Source organism: Dryobates pubescens, chromosome 26 (genome assembly GCF_014839835.1).
Source record: "Dryobates pubescens isolate bDryPub1 chromosome 26, bDryPub1.pri, whole genome shotgun sequence".
Lineage (NCBI taxonomy): Eukaryota > Metazoa > Chordata > Aves > Piciformes > Picidae > Dryobates > Dryobates pubescens.
The window spans coordinates 4,333,644-4,350,599 of NC_071637.1; the positions used below are offsets into that span (position 1 = coordinate 4,333,644).

General features: G+C 55.9%; 1 protein-coding gene across 1 annotated transcript in view; it reads left to right on the forward strand.

Annotated features, from left to right (window-relative positions):
• The window catches only part of JPH2 (junctophilin 2), a 34,010-nt gene that overhangs the window by 8,870 nt on the left and 8,184 nt on the right, over positions 1-16,956 (forward strand). Inside the window, exons 2-3 of the mRNA XM_054173660.1 lie at positions 66-849; positions 15,931-16,049. Coding sequence (XP_054029635.1) covers positions 66-849; positions 15,931-16,049 — 903 coding nt within the window. The remainder of the gene's footprint in view (positions 1-65; positions 850-15,930; positions 16,050-16,956) is intronic.

Here is a 16,956-nt window from a genome sequence, read left to right on the forward strand (position 1 = left end):
GCCTGCCTTTGCGACTCAGCCAGGAGCGAGCCTCCTCCTCACCCTGTGCCTCTTCTCTCCCGCAGGCACCTACCAGGGGCAGTTCACCAACGGCATGCGGCACGGCTACGGCGTGCGGCAGAGTGTGCCCTACGGCATGGCCTCGGTGGTGCGCTCCCCGCTCCGCACGTCGCTGTCCTCCCTGCGCAGCGAGCACAGCAACGGCACCCTGCCGCAGGACTCCCCCGCCGCCAACCCCGACAACCTGCCCCTCTCGCCCACCATCACCCGCGGCGGCTTCGCCCTCAGCCTCTACGCGGAGGCGGAGGCCGGCAAGCCCAAGAAGGGCGGGGGGCTTTTCCGCAGGGGCTCCCTGCTGGGCAAGCTGAAGAAGTCGGAGTCCAAGTCGTCCCTGGCCAGCCAGAAGAGTCGCGTCAGCTTCCTCAAGAGCGAGAGCGGCATCAGCTCGGCCGCCAGCGATGCCACCTCCACTGTCAGCCTGGGCGAGGGTGCCGAAGGCGAGGAGTACCCCCCGTTCGAGTCGGACATCGACGCCACCACCACGGAGACCTACATGGGCGAGTGGAAGAACGACAAGCGCGCCGGCTTCGGCGTCAGCGAGCGCTCCAGCGGGCTCAAGTACGAGGGCGAGTGGCTGGACAACCTGCGGCACGGCTACGGCTGCACCACCCTGCCCGACGGCAAGAAGGAGGAGGGCAAGTACCGGCACAACGTGCTGGTGAAGGGCATGAAGAAGCGTGTGATACCGCTCAAGAGCGCCAAGATCCGGCAGAAGGTGGACAGGAGCGTGGAGGGGGCTCAAAGGGCTGCGGCCATCGCTCGGCAGAAATCAGAGATTGCGGCTTCCAGGTAGGAGCTTAGGGCTCCGCTGGTGGGCGGTGGTGCCCAAGCCATGTGTCTCTCTGGAACTCTGCTGTGTGCCTCCCGCTGTGCACTGCTGCGGGGGTCGCACACGTCCCCCCTCGGTTTCTGTTAAATTCTTTGTACTAAGTAAGGGCAGAGCAGGGCCAAGAGCTTCCATGGTAGCTTGGCAGTGTTCAGGACCTGTTCTCCTTGTTGCCCACTCTCCTGTCCCCCTGCAGCACTGGTCCAGGAGGAGCCAGGAGGAACTGGCACCAGCCCCAGCCGTTCAGTAGAATGGAGAGTATGAGCTGGAGCGCCCTGGTGCCATGCCAGGCTGCTGGAACCACTGGGAGTCATTGACAGCGAAGATGAGGACCAGCAGGGTCTAATGGTGATAAATCCAGCAGGCTCCTGAGCAGCCACCAAGACGTGGCCCAGATGAACCAGGTCTGCAGCACAGCACAGTGGCCCCACAGCCCCCACTGTGGCTCTGTGAGGAGCTTATGGGAGGCATCAGGGTTGTCACTCAATTTTAGCAAGCCCAGAGTAATGGACTCTGAGACAAACACTGCTGTGCTGGAATGCTACAGGCTGGGAGGCAGTTCCTATGGCAGACATCAAACCAAGGAGGGAGATGCTGTGAGAAGCCTCATCTGCCCCCCAGGACCCAGCTGCCCTCAGCCAGGTTTTGTGTGAGTGTCTCTGCCACAAGGGAAGTGGACAGTGGAGACAAGGGTGGGTGGCTGAGCCTGATCCCGTGGCACAGAGCCACAGCCCACAATGCTGTACAATGCCAGGCAGGGGAGAAGCAGGGAGAACTCATCTGGGTGTGTCCCCTTTTGTCCCCCCAGTTTGTCCTTACCAGACCCCAGGGGTGGGAAGAGGGCCATGGCAGCCATCAGTGAGGAAGTGGCAGTGTGCCTGGGGATGTGTGCCACAGGGGTGTGAGAGGCTACCCTGAGCACATGGAAGTCTCTCGCTGCACTGCTGTCCCTCGTGCCAGTGGACACACAGGCACTGCTGGGCACCACGTTGCCCCTACACCACCCAGTACATTAGGACCAGACAGGTGGGCACCACTCAGAATTAGTTAGAAATTAGTGGGGAAGTGCTAATTGCTCCATCACCCCGCATGGAACAGAGGAGGGAAGAGATAAAAGTGCAGCTCCAGGGTCTGCCCAGGAAGAGCAAGAGAAAACCACCTTTTGCTTGCGTCCTTGCCTGTGTCTGGGTTGTGCTGGCAGCACACTCCTAGACCCACAGCATTCCTGCCAGTCTCAGAGGCAGCCTGGCAGAGGCCAGAGATCATCAGGCTCTCCTTTTCCTTAGACAAAGGTGGTTGTGACAGACCTCGAGCCTGCAACTCAGCTGTCTACCAAACCCCCGCCCTGCGCAGGCTTTGCTGGGCGGCGACTGGGGCTGCTGCCTTGCTCCGTTTGGTTGCTGTGTAATTATCAGTCGCTTCATTGCCGAGCAGAGGTGAAAAGTGGTGGCAGGGGTGGCAAGTAACAGAAGTTCTCTCCACGGAGAAACCGCAGCTTTGCTCTCCTGGTGACCACTTCTGCTCCAGAGCTTCGCAGGCAGCCTGGTGGGTGTGCTCTTAGCAGGAGGCAGTCGCCTCAGAGACCAGCAGAGAGAAACTGGCACGACTGCAACCGAAATGTTGCGCGGGGCCAGCTAGGATAAAAATAACAGCCTGGGGTGGCGCGGGGCCCGTCGGAGCCTCCTGGCAGGACAAGCTCAGCCTGACACCAGCTCCGCCGTGCCCGGGAGCTGCGTGCGGCCGCGGTGCTACGCGCCCGTAAACAAGGGGGCTGGAGCGGCAAAGGCTGCTTCCCGAGAGCAGGGTTGGTTTACACAAACCTCTTTTTATTATACACTATTTACACTTCGGATCAAAAGCGGCTCTGCAGTGTTTTCCATCAGGGCTGGAATGCGCCTGCTGCCCTGACAGGGGACTGCATCCCCCTCCCCCCAGTGCGGCCAGGGAATAATTTCCTATTAAGGAAACCTTGGAGCCGGAGGAAATAAGGCGTTAAAGGAGGTTTCCTGCAGGGAGCCCGCCCCTCGCAGACCCTGCCGTTGGGCGGAGGCTGGGGCAGGGCAGGAGAACGCTGCTGGCCCTGGCACTGCGATGCCCCCGGTCCCCTCCCCGCAGCTGAGCTGGCCCCGCTGCGAGAGGAGAATTCGGGCTCCTCTGTCCTGTAAACTGTAACTCAGAGTTTCCATCAGCCTTTACTCCTGGTGTGTGTCCCTCTGGGCAGAGCTGTTCTCTCTACCTGCTGCCCTTTGAGAGCCTGACTGGTGCTCCTTACTCTTCCTTTTAGCTCAGCACTGGGCTTGAGAACTCCAGGTCCAGATGATTTTGCCTTGAGGAGGCTCTTAGGCTAAATCTCAGCTCTGCCACTGACTGGCCTTGAACTTTGCCTCAGTTTTCACTCCCAGAACAGAGCAATTGCAGACAGATTGTGAAAATCAGTGAATGTGGTTTCTGAAAGGTCTGGGCTGCTTGTCACTGCAAGCAGGGTTTTCTGGATGGAGCATTCCCTTTCCCCTGGGCTGGCAGTGTGTGCCTTAGGAAAGGAATGACTTGGAGGCTACAGGAATGCTTTGCCAGGGGAAGATGTGGCACATCTGTGTGTGAGGCTATTGCTGGGAACTGACCATCAGCACTCAGCAGCCAGCTACCTCCACCAACCTGTGCAGACGCTATGGGTGTTTGAGTTTCTTTTGCTTCTGGCACTCAGGGAAGCCCTGCACAGAGCTGAATGATCAGAACACGGAGCCTTTTGCTCTCCTGGGGGAAGATGTCAGGAGAAGAGCAGACTTCACTCTTTTACACCATAAAAGGCTCTTCAGGGATAGAAATCCTGAGGAAAACAAGCCCATGCACTGTGAGCTGCCTTGGCTGGTTGCACTGCAGGAATCCCAGGCACATGCCCAAGCTCAGGGGGTGCACAGGCAGGAGGCTGCTGGCAGCACTGATGGGCACCCTGCCTGTCATCTGCCCTGTGGTCAGTGATGGTCAGGGAGAGTGGTCAGCCATGGTCAGCAAACCTTCCTCAACCCATGCTCTGCTCTGTGAGTATCTGAGGCACCAGACTGCTTTGCAGCTCCTGTCCTCTCTGCCTGCTTGGTTTGGGTGTTCCAGCCAGTGCCAAGGGCAGTGCCAGCTATCATCTGCCCTGCTGCCTGTCCTGACTGAGTGGTGTTGCCTGTCCTGCCTGATTAGCACAGCCCTGGGCTCCTCAGCTCCCCTCCAAACCCTGCTGGGTCAGTAATCCAGCTGCTTTCCCTGTAGTGCAAGAAGCTGGGCACACAGCTAGCTCTGCCTCACTGCCAGATGAGGGAACAGCAATTTCTCTTTTTTTTTTTTTCATTCTTTTTTCATTATTTCAGTGAAAATCATTTAGCATAGGGTCACACTGTCCTGAACAGCCCAGATAGCTCAGCCAGCTGCCCCTCACCTCAGGCAATGGCCCTTGGAGCTGCTCAGATGTCAGGCAGAAACCTGGAGCTTGTCTATCAGCAGCACTAGGCATCACCTACTAGGATGGTGGTACTGGAGTTAAGGTCTGATGAATCCTCCCTAAGACTGCTGGCACTAGGGAGAAGTTATCCTGAGGTGTGGCAGCCAGTGGGGTGTCAAGCCCTGGAACAGGCTGCCCAGAGAAGTGGTGGAGTCTCCATCCCTGGAGGCACTGAAAAATATGTAGATGTGGCACTGAAGGATGTGGTTTAGTGGTGGACTTGGCAGTGCTGGGTTAACAGCTGGACTTGATGGTCTTAAAGGTCTTTTTCCAACCTAAAGGACTCTGATTTTTCTGATGGCTTTACTCCAGCCCTGGGATAACCAACCACAGATGGACCTGGGGGTTAACAGGCACCTCATGGCATCCATTGGCTGTGCCCTGCACTGCTGCTGTCCTGGGACTTTCCTTGCTGTGATCCCAAGTGATTCCTGTTGGAGCTGAAACATGGCTGCTCCTGCAGTGCCAGGTGAAGCCACCTGCCATGTCCCTCCTGCCCTTCCATCCTCTGCTCCTCTGCTCTCTTGGGGTGGGTGGGAAAGGCAGTGAGGTCCTGGGGTCACAGCCAGAACATCATCTCCCCAGGGTTTCAGTAGACAAGCTGATAGAGGATATCTGGCAGGCCTGTCCCCCACCAGCCCCTGCCAGGAGGGGACAGCCACCACCAAGCCAGTGAAAAGCCATCCTGAGGTGTGTAACAGCTGCCCTGGGAGTGTCCTGGGTGTGGTTGGTGTTGAACAGGGTGCTCTGGAGCACCAGCAGTTGGGGTGCTGCTGTTACATGGGGAGAGTGGTCTCACTGTAAGCAGGGAGAAGAGCATGGAAGTGGTCAGCTTTTATCTCTTCAGGAGAGACCAAAAACCAAGAGGAAGGGCAGGGCTGGCTGCAGGGGAGCCTCTGATTTGTTGAAAGCTGCACGCTCAGCAGCTGGGCAGTTCATCCAGGGGATTTCCTTCTCTCTGGTGCTTTTGGGGGACAAAGTGAGTGCAAATCCTGCAGATCCCACCTCCCTCCCACTGCCTCTGCACATGGTTGTGCTTCCCAGTGACTTGGATGTGTGTCCTGCAAGGAACAGGTCTGGCCGGGCTCTGAGATTGTTTGACGGGTGCACAGCACCTCAGGATTATCTGCCAGATGTCACAGCATCGAGAGGAAGGCAAAGTAACAGAGGCAAAGTAGCCGTTGTGCCTCTTCCATTTGTCTGAAGCTGGCCCTCAAGCCCATGTGCAGCTGAGAGGGCTATGCCTGGAGAGTACAGCTGAAAATGAACGCTGCTGGATTTGTCTGGGGGTTTAGTGTACTATCTGTAGAGGTTCCCACAGCACTACTGCTTGGACAGGTCCCTGCGGGAATTGCTCAAGTGCATTCTGAAATGCTGGGCACTAATTCCTGTGAGAGCAGAGTTCAATCTCATCACAACGAGCCTGGGCTGTGTTAAATCACCGCAGCGCTGCAGTGAGCTCGCACTGGTGAGGAATTCCTGGCAGCAACACGCGGCCACCGCCCCTGGAGGAGCTGCTTTGAAGCTCAGGTTGTTTTTCTGTCCGTACCCGTGGCTTTGGGGCACATCTTAGCTCTGCCTTTCAGCAGCGAGAGAGTTTGACAGCTCCTGTATCGCTTCCCGAGCCTGCCCTTCCCGGCCGCATTCCCGGCAGCGCTGCTGCCATTCACTGCGCGCAGGCGGCGTGGCCCCGGCGGCCGCGGGCAGCTCCTGTGTGCTGCAAATGACGTCCTAGAAGCGCTGGAGTCAGCAGAGCCTCCTGGCTAAATAAGGGCAGGCAGAGCAGGGCGTTATCAGCGCTACCCGAGCGCGACAGCTGAGACACGGGCCCCAGGACAGCCCACGCCGCTGCAGCTCGGCCGCCCGCCCACCGGCGAGGTGCTTGCCTTGGCAGGGCTCTGCCTCAGCCAGCCCCTCGCCCCCGGGGCTCTCGGGACTTATGGGGCTGGTGGGGGAGGTGGGCAAGCAAAGCGATGTCCTCCCGATGCACCTTTGTGGTGAGGCGTGGTCTGTGTTCAGAGCTGGGCTGGTGGCCGTGGTGGCCTTGGCTGTCCTGAGGCTGGTGGTGAAGCTCAGCTTCCCTGAGGCCAGAGAGTTTGGACCTGGGATTTTCAGGTCTGTTGAGTCAGACTCGGAGCTGCTCTGAAGGAGCTGCAGGGGTTTATGTTACATATCCTTTGTCTGCTGCTCTCCTCAGGCTTTTAGCCAGAGGCATGGTTGTCAGACCCATCAGGAGTCTAGTGTGTTCCCAGACCTTTAGGTCTGAGGTCAGATGGCAGGATGCTCATGGTCATCCCATGAGAGCAGGCAGCAGTGGTGATTCAAGAGAGGCCCTGCCAGGTGGGCTTCTTGCCTGGGAGAGCAGCTGATGGTCCTCTGCTGTCCCAGCTTGGTGACCTCTCTGCTCCAGGACTGCATATCCCCCTGAGATGAATGGGGGGTTTAAGGAGGAAGCAGCAGCAGCAGCCAGGAGATGGGCAGAGCTTGTCCTGGCCCCGGGTGGGATACTGGCTGCAGTTCACCTCCAAGCAGGATTTGCCAGGAAGAGACACAGAAGTTGGGAGCTGCATTTCTGCAGCTGTGCAATCAGACACTGAAGATGCTGCTGCCTGACATCTTGGGGATGTTTAAAGATAGGTGGGTGCAGGTGAAGGTGGGGACAGGCCTACCCTGGCTTCATTAAAATCCTGCCAGACTCCCTGTGGGGTGCAGGGGGAGGCTTACACTGAGCAAGGTGCAGCCACTGCTGAAGGTGGTCGAGTGGCAGGAGCCAAGGGCAGGTCCTTGACATCTGGGTGTTCTGGTTGCCCTGCTGCCCCCACAGTGGCAAAGAGCATCTCAGTGCTTCCACAGGGCTGAGGGAGAGCCAGCAGGCACCTGGGCAGAGAAATGAGGGCAGCCAGGCAGCTGCTGCATAGCTGGGTGCCAGGACACAGCAGCAAGGGGACACTGCTTGGTCCTGCTCTGCCAGCAGCCGCTTCTCAGGGCGCTGCGTGTGTTTATCAAGAGGATAATCTTGCTGCTCTCCCTGCTGGCTGATAGAAAGCCAGGCGCTGGCATCTGTTTCTGCACCAGTGGGAGCCCAGGGCTGGGGCTCTGCTGCTTCCCTCTCAGTGCTTGGTGCCAGCAGTGCTCGCTCTGCCCAGGGGTGCAGACCTTTCCCTGGCAGCTCCTGAGCAGGCACTGCCTCCTCTACACAGCTATCAGCAAACACCGAGGTCACTGTCTGGAACAACCCTCCCTAGGGACAGCAAGGGGAAGCCTGCCTGGCCTGTGCCACCACGGCCAGCATGAGTGCAGCTTGGGTTTCTCTCTGAGCTGCCAGATGCCTTGTGCCACGACATGATGTCACCACCCGTGGTTTGGTTAGGAGGAACACTTCCACCTGAGCCTCTCCATGCCCTGGATTGGGAGCTCAGGGCATTTGTGTCACTTGGTGATGAGGGACACCCAGGTCCTGTCCCAAAGCCAGGGCTTGGTCTTTGTGGTCTTGTGGTCAGAAGTGAGCAGGACTGTTTTGGGCTTGCTTGGGCTGTGGTTTTGTGGTGGCTTTGCTGCCTCAGAGCACCAGTATCCAGCTCTGTAGAAAAATTGCCTGCTTTGAACTGCTGCCTGGTCTTTGCCTCACCCCAAAAAGGCCCTTGGGGTCACCCATGCTTCTAGCTCACCCTTGCTGTACTGCCCACTGTGGGGAGCAGGCTGCAGGATTCAGGCGAGACCCTCTCCATTCCTGGTCACATGCAGCCATGAGGGCAGTGATCCCCAGCATTAGGGTCCAGCACCAGGACCAGCACCTGCCACAGCTGTGGCACCCCCATGATGTGTCCCCCCCACACGTGGGGCTCTGTGGCCTGGAGGGATTTGGCTCAATGGAATGGGTGATGTGGTAACATCTTCACCCCTTTCTTTCAGTGCTGTCCCAGAATGGCCTCATCCCCAGCCCAGGCTGGCTGCAGCTCCAGCCCTGACACATTTTTGGCCCACCAAGCCTGTTGGGCTGATGTGTTGTGGCTCCAGAGAGGAGGGCATGGCTTTATCTGTTTTCCACTCGCCTTGCATGAATTTCATGAGGCACTTTCATGCCCTATTAGGGTAAGAGAGAGCCTGCCCTTTCTGTGCACTTTCTGTAGCTCCGAGGAGAGAGCCTCTGCTGGGCAGCACACTGCCTTCTCCAGAGCTCCCCAGGTCTTGGGGGTCAAAGCAAGTGAAGCTGTGTCTTGCAGGGATCTGCTCCAGAGGAGCAGTCTGATGGCAGGACGTCAGTTGCAGGGATGGGTAGGACTCAGGTAGCTGGCCCAGGGGAAGTGGAATCGATGAGCTGTTCATTCTGAGCCTGTGGGAAGCCTTCCCTCAAGAGCTTGCAAACACAGAAAGGGAGAACCAAATTGTGGCTTTAATCTTGCAAAACCAGCTGTGGAAGGTGGAGCTCCTGCTTCAGTCGATCTGCTGCTGTGTGGAGCAGAAGGTTTTGACTCCTACCCACATGCCTGAACTCAGGCAGCAGGGAGCCAGGCTGTGAAGCCATCGGACTCAGGCGGCTGTGCTGCAGGGCTGTCGTCACGGCAGTGGAATGTGGGACAGGCTTATCTTGGAAAAGAGAGAAAATTGGAGTGAAATGGCCAGTTCAAATAGAAAGCCTGAGATATGGCAATCCCTCCCTCCTCCTGGAGGAGATGTGGGCTTTTCAGCTTATCCTGGTGCTGCCTTTGGCTTTCTGAGTCCAGGGTTTTGTCATTTTGCTCCTGCGAGGCCTCCTGAGCCTTCAGGGCGCGCTGGGAGGGACCTCTGGTGTCCCATCCACCTGGATGTCCTTGGTAGCCTTGAGTGCAGGTGCAGAGGATGTGGGCACTGCAGCCTGGGCAGCAGCCTGGCAGTCCCCACGGCTCTCTGCTCCTCTCTTGTTTCTCCTGGGCGTCGGATCAGTGAGCATCAGCCCAAGAGACTGAGAGAGCTGGGAGAAAAAGGCTGCTGCTGTAAATTTTGATGAATGATTTGGCTTCTGGCCAAATGCAATATTTGAAGAAATCTGCCTGCTTTCAAGTAAAAAAAAAAAAAAGACAATAGAGATTAAAACCAACACCAACAAAAGATAACAAAATTCCTGCTTTTCTTTTTGGCCTGGGGGAAAAAAAAAAAGAAGGAAAAAAAAAAGATAGACCACACAGTGCAGTTCCTCACTCTTTGGGATTGCTGAAACGTGAAAAAGCTGGAGTTAGAAGTGGCTAAAACTTGTGGTTCAAAGCCCTCAACAACCTTGCAGAGCAAACAGCCCCTTCCTGCCCCAGTGTGGCACTGGTGGGGCTGGCCAGTGAGTAAAACAAGCTGGGATTGTGGATGCCCCCCCACCTGGTAGGGCTTGGGGCTGGGCAGGAGCTCCTGGCTTAGGGTGGGCTCCCTCAGAAGAAATGCCTACTGCAGCCCTGATGTTTTCTTGGAAGTGGGAATTCATTCCCCTGGCCAGGGCAGGGAGCTGTCCCTGCTCAGTGCAGGTACAGGCAGGAGCACGCAGAGGACCAAGGGCTGGATGAGCCTGGCTGTGGGTGTGGGGTGAAGAAATCTTGATCCACTTCTCAGTGGGATAACCCAGCTGCTTTGATCTTGCTCAGGTAGCTAATTAAACTAGAGTCTCCAGAACACTAGCTGAGCCCCTTTGGAAACGATGTGGTGGAAGCTGGATAAATCAGTAGTGTTTGTGCATGATCCCAGGGCTGTGCTGGGGCTGTTCTCAGGGCAGCATGGAGGAGAGTGGACCCAAAAGCCAGGGAGAAGAGGAGGCAGTTGTCCTATTGTCAGCTGCAAATCCCCCCTTTATCCCTCCAAAGATGTCTCTGTGGATGCTCTCACAAGCCACTCCCAGCCTGGCTGTGCTGGCAGGATGAGCTCTGGCAGGGTGAGAAGCTGCCTGCCCTGCCCAGATGGGACCAGGACAGTGGCCCCAGCCTTACTGGTGGCCAGCAGCCCTTGGAGCTGGCAGGCTCTGACTTGCACTGCTCCAATTAGAGCTGACCCAGGCAGCTGCTGGCTGGCATCCAAGGGCTGGGGAGGAAACAGAGAGCAGCTGTGGTCTATGAGAGCCCCATCAGCTCGTTGCAGCCCGTGGGCTCCTGTGCAGGCTGGCAGGACTGAGCCCTGATGGTTAACTGCCCAGCCGGTCCCGCTGGGCCCACGGGGCAGTCAGGGTGGCAAAGATTAATTGAGCAAATCTCCCACTGGCTGGGGTGTACAGGTTGTCATATTACTGGAGACAGCTGCAGATCTGCCTGGTCTGAGATTGCTGTCACTTGGAGTGCTCTGAGGGGAAGTGTCCCTCGGTGAAAGCTGCAAGTGGCTCAGGGCTATTTCGAGCTGAGGTTGACATTTCACTCTTTTAAACATTCCCCAAGTAACCACAAAAGCTGAGGCTGGCAGGGAGCTTGGCCAGGCCTCTGCTCCCAAAGCACTGCACAGGAAAGGATGCTTTTCTCCTGGCCCAAGGGCCTGTTCTTGTCCTTTCTGTAGAAGGAAGGAGGAAAGGTCTGATCTAAGTGGTCTCAGCATGTACAGAGTGCTACCACTTCCAGTGAGTGCTGGTGCCAAGAAGTGAAAAGCCTGGGGCATCTCAAGAGCTGGTTGGAAGGGAGGCTGGAGAACAGAGCTGTTCTGCAAGGGCAGGATGGCTTCTCTTCTGGGACACTGGTAGGGACATGTTTGCTTTAGGAGCTGGTTTGTGATGGGTTTATGCTTAAGTCACAATTTAGATCACACCTTGCATCTGCAGAGTCCACAGCATAAACCAGCAAAGACTGAGGCACCCCAGGGATGTCAGGGTCTTAACTGAGTGAGAAGGTGCACATGAGTGATGGAGCAAAAGGAAGGTCAAAAGTACAGCTGGCTCTCAGGGCAGGACACAGATAGGTTTGTCTGTGGACATGGAAAGTGGCACAAGGGATGGGCTGAAAGGGGATATTCAGTCCCATGGGCTGGTTACTGGCAAATGAGGGCACCAGAGCTCTGCTGGTGTCTGCATGCACGTGGAGGCAGGGGGAGAGGCACAAAGGAGATGGATTTTGACAGGCCAGGCAGAAAGGGATGCTGCAGAGGTGATGCAAGTGTGGAATAGAGAGATGCCATAAACTGTCTATCATGGTCAGGTCATGGAATCACAGAATGGTTCAGGCTGGAAGGGGCTTTAAAAGTGACCTTGTGCAGCCCCCAGCACAGGTCTGTGTGTCCTTGTGCAATGTGAACAAAGGGACCCTGTTGCCATCAGCAAAAACACTGCTGCAGTTTTCCCTCTGCCCCTCTGAGTGCTGTAAATGCTCTTGCCAAGACAAACAGTTATCTTAAGGCTCTCCAGAGGGACAAAATGATTCCTGCTGGATGCTGGAGCAGGGATTTGCCTGGGGTTGGAAAAGCCAGTTTCTGGGAGATGGGAGTTTAGCAGAAATCTCCCTTTTTAGAGCTGGCTGCTGAACTGCTTTTGGTTAATGGCATTTTAGCAGGTCATGCTTTCAAGCATAGCAAGGAAAAGGTGTACAGTTGGTCCTTGTTCAGGGTTTGCACAATCAGTGGGAGCAAGGAGAGCTCAGAGAAGGAGGGCCAGTGCTGGGCAGGTCTGCCTTTCCCTTAATAAGCAAATGTGCAGCAGCTCGGGAGGAGAGCTGAGCTCTTCCCCTATTTCTAGCCACAAGGTCATGGCTGCACCTGCAGGCGCCCCAGCCCCGTCTGGTATTTGCAGCATTCCCTGCTAATTCCAATCTCATTTACAGTCTAATCCAACGTGGATGTGCAGAGCTGCAGAAACTGAGCAAAGATCCGGGTGTGCTGGCTGGCCTCTGGGGCTCACCTGTTAGCAGGGTGCTCAGCTGCAGCTCCCGTGTCCCCAGGGCGCTTCAGACTGGGGCAGTGATCCTGAGAGGTGGTCAGGAAGGGCAAGGAGCGGTGCTGCTCTGTCCTGCACTCGTACAGAAGCAACTAAAGCATTAGAGCTGTGCCAGAGCAGCAACTAAAACATTTAACCCTGCCTCCCCCACCTGTCCAGCTGGGGTGTGAAGCTGTGACCCAGCTGGTGCTGCTGGCAGGCAGCGAGGCTGGGCTGGGGGCTGCAGGCATTGCCTGCATACCTCCCCTCGCCGGCAGCAGGGCTGCTGCTCCTGCTTGCAAAGAATTCACCCCAGCTATTTTTACCAGTGCTGCCTGGGGAGATGGCTCAGGGTGAAACTGGGAAGCACTCACCCAGGGCAGTGCTGTGTCACTGGGCACAGAGGGCACTGATGCTGGTTTGTGAAGGCCCCTCTTTGTTTATTGCCCCTGGCTGGACGTGATTAATCTTCATGGCTCATTTTCCAGCACTGCCTTGAAAAAGGGCTTTTGAATTCTGCTGCTGAGTACTATAAGATCCATGGGCCTCTGTTCCAACTTCACCCTGACCTCCTCCAGCTCCAGATTTTCTCCTCTGCTGGTTTTTGCACCGGCTGCTTTCTGCAGCCCTGTGGATAAACACGTTCAGAAAAACTCTAGGCAAGTTCCATGGTTTATCACAGTGTTGCTAAACCCTCAGCGTGGATTTCTGGAGGCTGGGAGCAGCAGTGCCTTCCCTTGGTGCTCTGGGGCTGTGTGGCACAGCCAGGAGACATGCCCCTAAAACACCATGCTGTGTCTTAAGCCATGTGTTCATCAGCTGGCTGCTGCTGTAATAAATGATCTCAGCAATGGAGGAACCCAGCACAGGGCACCAGCATCCCTGCCAGGGCCAGGCTGCTGGCTGGGGAGAGCAGTGCTCTGCCTTGTGCCACAGCCTCAGGTTGGGGCATCAGGGCCAACATGTAGTGTGCTGGAGCTGCCAGATGTGAAGCTGCATCTGTGTTGATCTTAGACACCCCTCTCACCCTCCCTCACCCCATCCCTAGATCAAACAGGTCAGGTGTGTCCCTGCTGAGCAAGGAGACTGCTGGCCTGCAGCTCACATCCCCAGGGCAGCTGCTCAGCTCACTGTAACAGCTCCACACATGGAGCTCAGGAGCTACCCCATGGCCTCCCTGGCCTCATGCCCCTCTGTGCCCAGGAGGGATCATTGTGGAGCCCTGCTTCCCTTGGGGCCATGGCATCCCACAGTGATGGCTCAGACCCTCACCACAGCCTCTGCAACTGAGGTTGGGGGTTTCCTGGCCTCACCATCTCTTTACCTGCAGGAACTGCAGTACTCAAGCCCTGTGCAGCAGCCAGATAGCATCCAGCAGCTTCTCTGGATAAAAGGATATCTCCAGCAGAGAGGAGCACATTGGGAGCTGCCTTGTCACTTCCAACACCCCAAGGATGTTCCCTTGCCTTGGGCCCAGATGCTGGGGGAGTGTAGAGCATGCAGGAGCCATCTGCACCCATTTGGTAACATGCTGGCCTGAGTCTGGCTCTGTCCTTACTAGGGGAGGGAGCAGACCCTGCATCCAGTCCACTTCCAGACTACTCTTTTGGAAGTCACCTTTAAGAACCATCCACCACCGGTTTGGAGCTGCCCATTGCTGCCTCAGCTGGAGCCAGCTGGCTGGTTGGATGGGAATTGGCTGGGATAGACTCTGCCTGGCTCAGTGAGCAGCATAAAGGGAGGATTTTGTCACCCTGTGGTCCTCCAAGAGCAGGAGGACGAAGCCAGGAGTGGGAGCACATCCTGCCAGGGTGAAGAGCTGGATCCTCACTTCACAAGCTTCTTTCTGGGGCTGAGGCCAGGCAGGCTGTGTGCCCCATGCTCAGCACATCCAGCCTGCTCTGATCCCCCAGGCATGGAGAGCACAGAAACATCCCCCTTGGCCCCTGCCAGGTTTTAGTGGAATTAATCACCCTGATTACATGCTACCAAAAAAGGAGGTGCTTTCTCTGTTCAGAGCTTCCTCAGACCTCCTGCTTGCGAGCAGAGGCTTAAAATTGCTGCTTTCTGTCTCATCCTGCCTTGTCTCTGGGTTTTTCAGGAGCTGTAATAGTTTGGGATGAAAAGACCAGGAATGACAGCAATCCCAAGCAGCTCAGCCTGCAGAGAAAGTGGGGAGATAAGGAGTGAGTGTCAGCAAGGAGGTGAATCATGGCTCCATGTCATCCCAGGGAGGGCCAGGCTGAGCCACAGCAGCTCCGCACCCTGCTCTCTATCACAGGGCACTGAGCAGTGTTTTTGTCTCCCCATCAAGTCACACTGTTGCCTCTATCAGTTGGGATTAATGCCCTACCTTTAGTTCTTTCCCCACAGCTACTCCAAATGGGGTGGGTGTCTGTGGATGTATCTGCACATATTTATCTTCCACCTTCCAAGGGTCTCAGAGCAGCACTTCTGAAGACATTTTTCACTGCATTCAGAGGAAGGCTTGTCTTGCATGTGGAATGCCTCTCAATTTCATGGGAAAGAATCATCTGGATCTCAAATCCAAAAATTCCTCTGCAATATTTTCAGTGCAGGGATGAGAGCTACATTTTTTTTTCCTTATTTTGAGCTAAAACATGACCACATACCAACCTGAGCCTGAAAAGGGCTCGTCAGGCCCCCTCAGACCACATGAAAGGTTGTAATTCAGAGTGGTATTTGAGGGCTGCTGCCTGCTTATCTCACTCTCCACACACAAGTATGTGGGTTTGCATGTGCAGCAGTGGGTGCTTCATCATGGGCAGCAAGGGAGATGTGGGGAGCCTCAGCAAATGTGCCAGTGGGAGCAAAGGGAAAGCAGCTCTCTGCAAGCCCCGGGTGGAGCAAAGCAGCTGAACCACGGTGCTTCACCCTCCTTATTTTCAAGGTTCCACTTTGCTGTTTGAAGTCAGCTCCTTCCCAGACTGCCAGCAGCTGGGCTGTAAAGCCAGCCCTGCTTTTAGCACGAAGATCACAGGGCCCCGAATGTGAGGCATGCAAGGAATACGACAGCCGGGCAGAGGAATCACTCTGGTAGCCCTGTGGAGCAAGGAGATCTGCTGGGAGGCAGAGGAGAGGACTCAGGAAGCCGAGCTGAGAACAAAGCAATGGCTCTGCCGTTCCTAGCATTGCTGAGAGCAGCTCCCCAGGCTGTGATGTGTGAAGGAGCCCCTTGGGCAATGTCTGTGCTTTGCTTCTGGAGAGACATTTGGGGTAAAACTTGTCCGGTGTGATGGGGAGGGGCACACTGCCTCTGGCTAGGTGCAGCAGCTCAGGGCTGCTGACAGCACAGTGGTGTTCACCCATCCTGTTATTGTCCCTGTGCTCCAGGTGCCTGTGGTGATGCTTAAGGCTTTCCTCTGAGCCCTGTTTTCAGTGCTTCACAGGGTGGCAGCCAGTCCATTTGGCAGTGCCCACTGCCTTGCTGCAACACCTGAATGTGCTCCTGCCTGCAGATGCACCTGGCTGCTCCTTCCCATGGCAACCTCCAACCTTCACACCTTAGCCTTAAGCAGCTTGTAGAAAATATGGTCTTTTCCCCTCAAATATGAGGGTTCTGGGTCAAGTGGGCCAGTGCTGAGTGCTGTTGTGCCAGGTGTGCTGACTTAATTTTGTTGCTGGACAAGATCCACTGCTCAAGCTGGGACAGTTTTGGCTCTCACTACTCCCTGGTGTCCCCTCTTCTCTCTGCAGGACAGCTCATGCCAAAGCCAAAGCTGAAGGGTCTGAGCAGGCAGCTCAAGCAGCCAACAATGAATCAGGCATAGCCAGAATGATGGCCAGGGAGCTCTCCCCAGACTTCTACCAGCCAGGTAAGACCAGAGGGATCTGCTAAGAGGGGTTTTGCAGTTTCCTTGGGAAATCTCAGGGCTATTCAGTCTGGAGAAGAGAAGGCTCCCAGGAGACCTTGTTTTGGCCTTCCAGTATCTAAAGGGGGCTGCAAGAAAGCTGGGGAGGGTCTTTTTAGGGTGTCAGGGAGTCATAGGGCTGGGGGGGATGGAACAAAAATAGAAATGGGTAGATTCAGGGTGGATGTTAGGAAGAAACTCTTCCCCATGAGGGTGGTGAGACACTGGCAGAGATTGCCCAGGGAGGTGGTAGAAGCCTCATCCCTGGAGGGTTTAAAGGCCAGGCTGGATGTGGCTCTGAGCAACCTGATCTAATGTGAGGTGTCCCTGCTCATGGCAGGGGGGTTGGAACGAGATGATCCTTGAGGTCCCTTCCATCCCTGACAATTCTATGATTCTGCAATCTGTTGGTTGAATGCTTCACCAGCTTTGTAACTCTACAAGTTGCTCTCCTTAATCCTCTTTCATGCAAGTTCAGCCAGCCCCTGCCCTGGGTGATTTGCAGTTCTCCTAACACCATTCTTTTATGTGCTGGAACTTGTTACTGAAGCCTGGAGGAACAACCCACAGTCCCTCAATTTCCCCTCATGTTCTCCACATGGTGAAGCCCTCCCCAGACCAGGCAGAGCAGGCAGTGAGCTCAGGTCTGTTTGCAGCACTCCTGTAGATAAATCCCTCACGGCTTTTTCTTGGAACGGCTTTCCACGTTGCCTCACAAGCCTGCGTCCTGTGGGGCCCCACACTGCTCAGGGGGACCATCAGACTCAGCTAATTAGGGGCTGTAATAGCCCATAGGAAAGTCACTAACGCAAAATCCTGCCTCCTGATTCCCTGTTTGTTAGCATCACCGCTGATTATTTGGCTGGGAAAC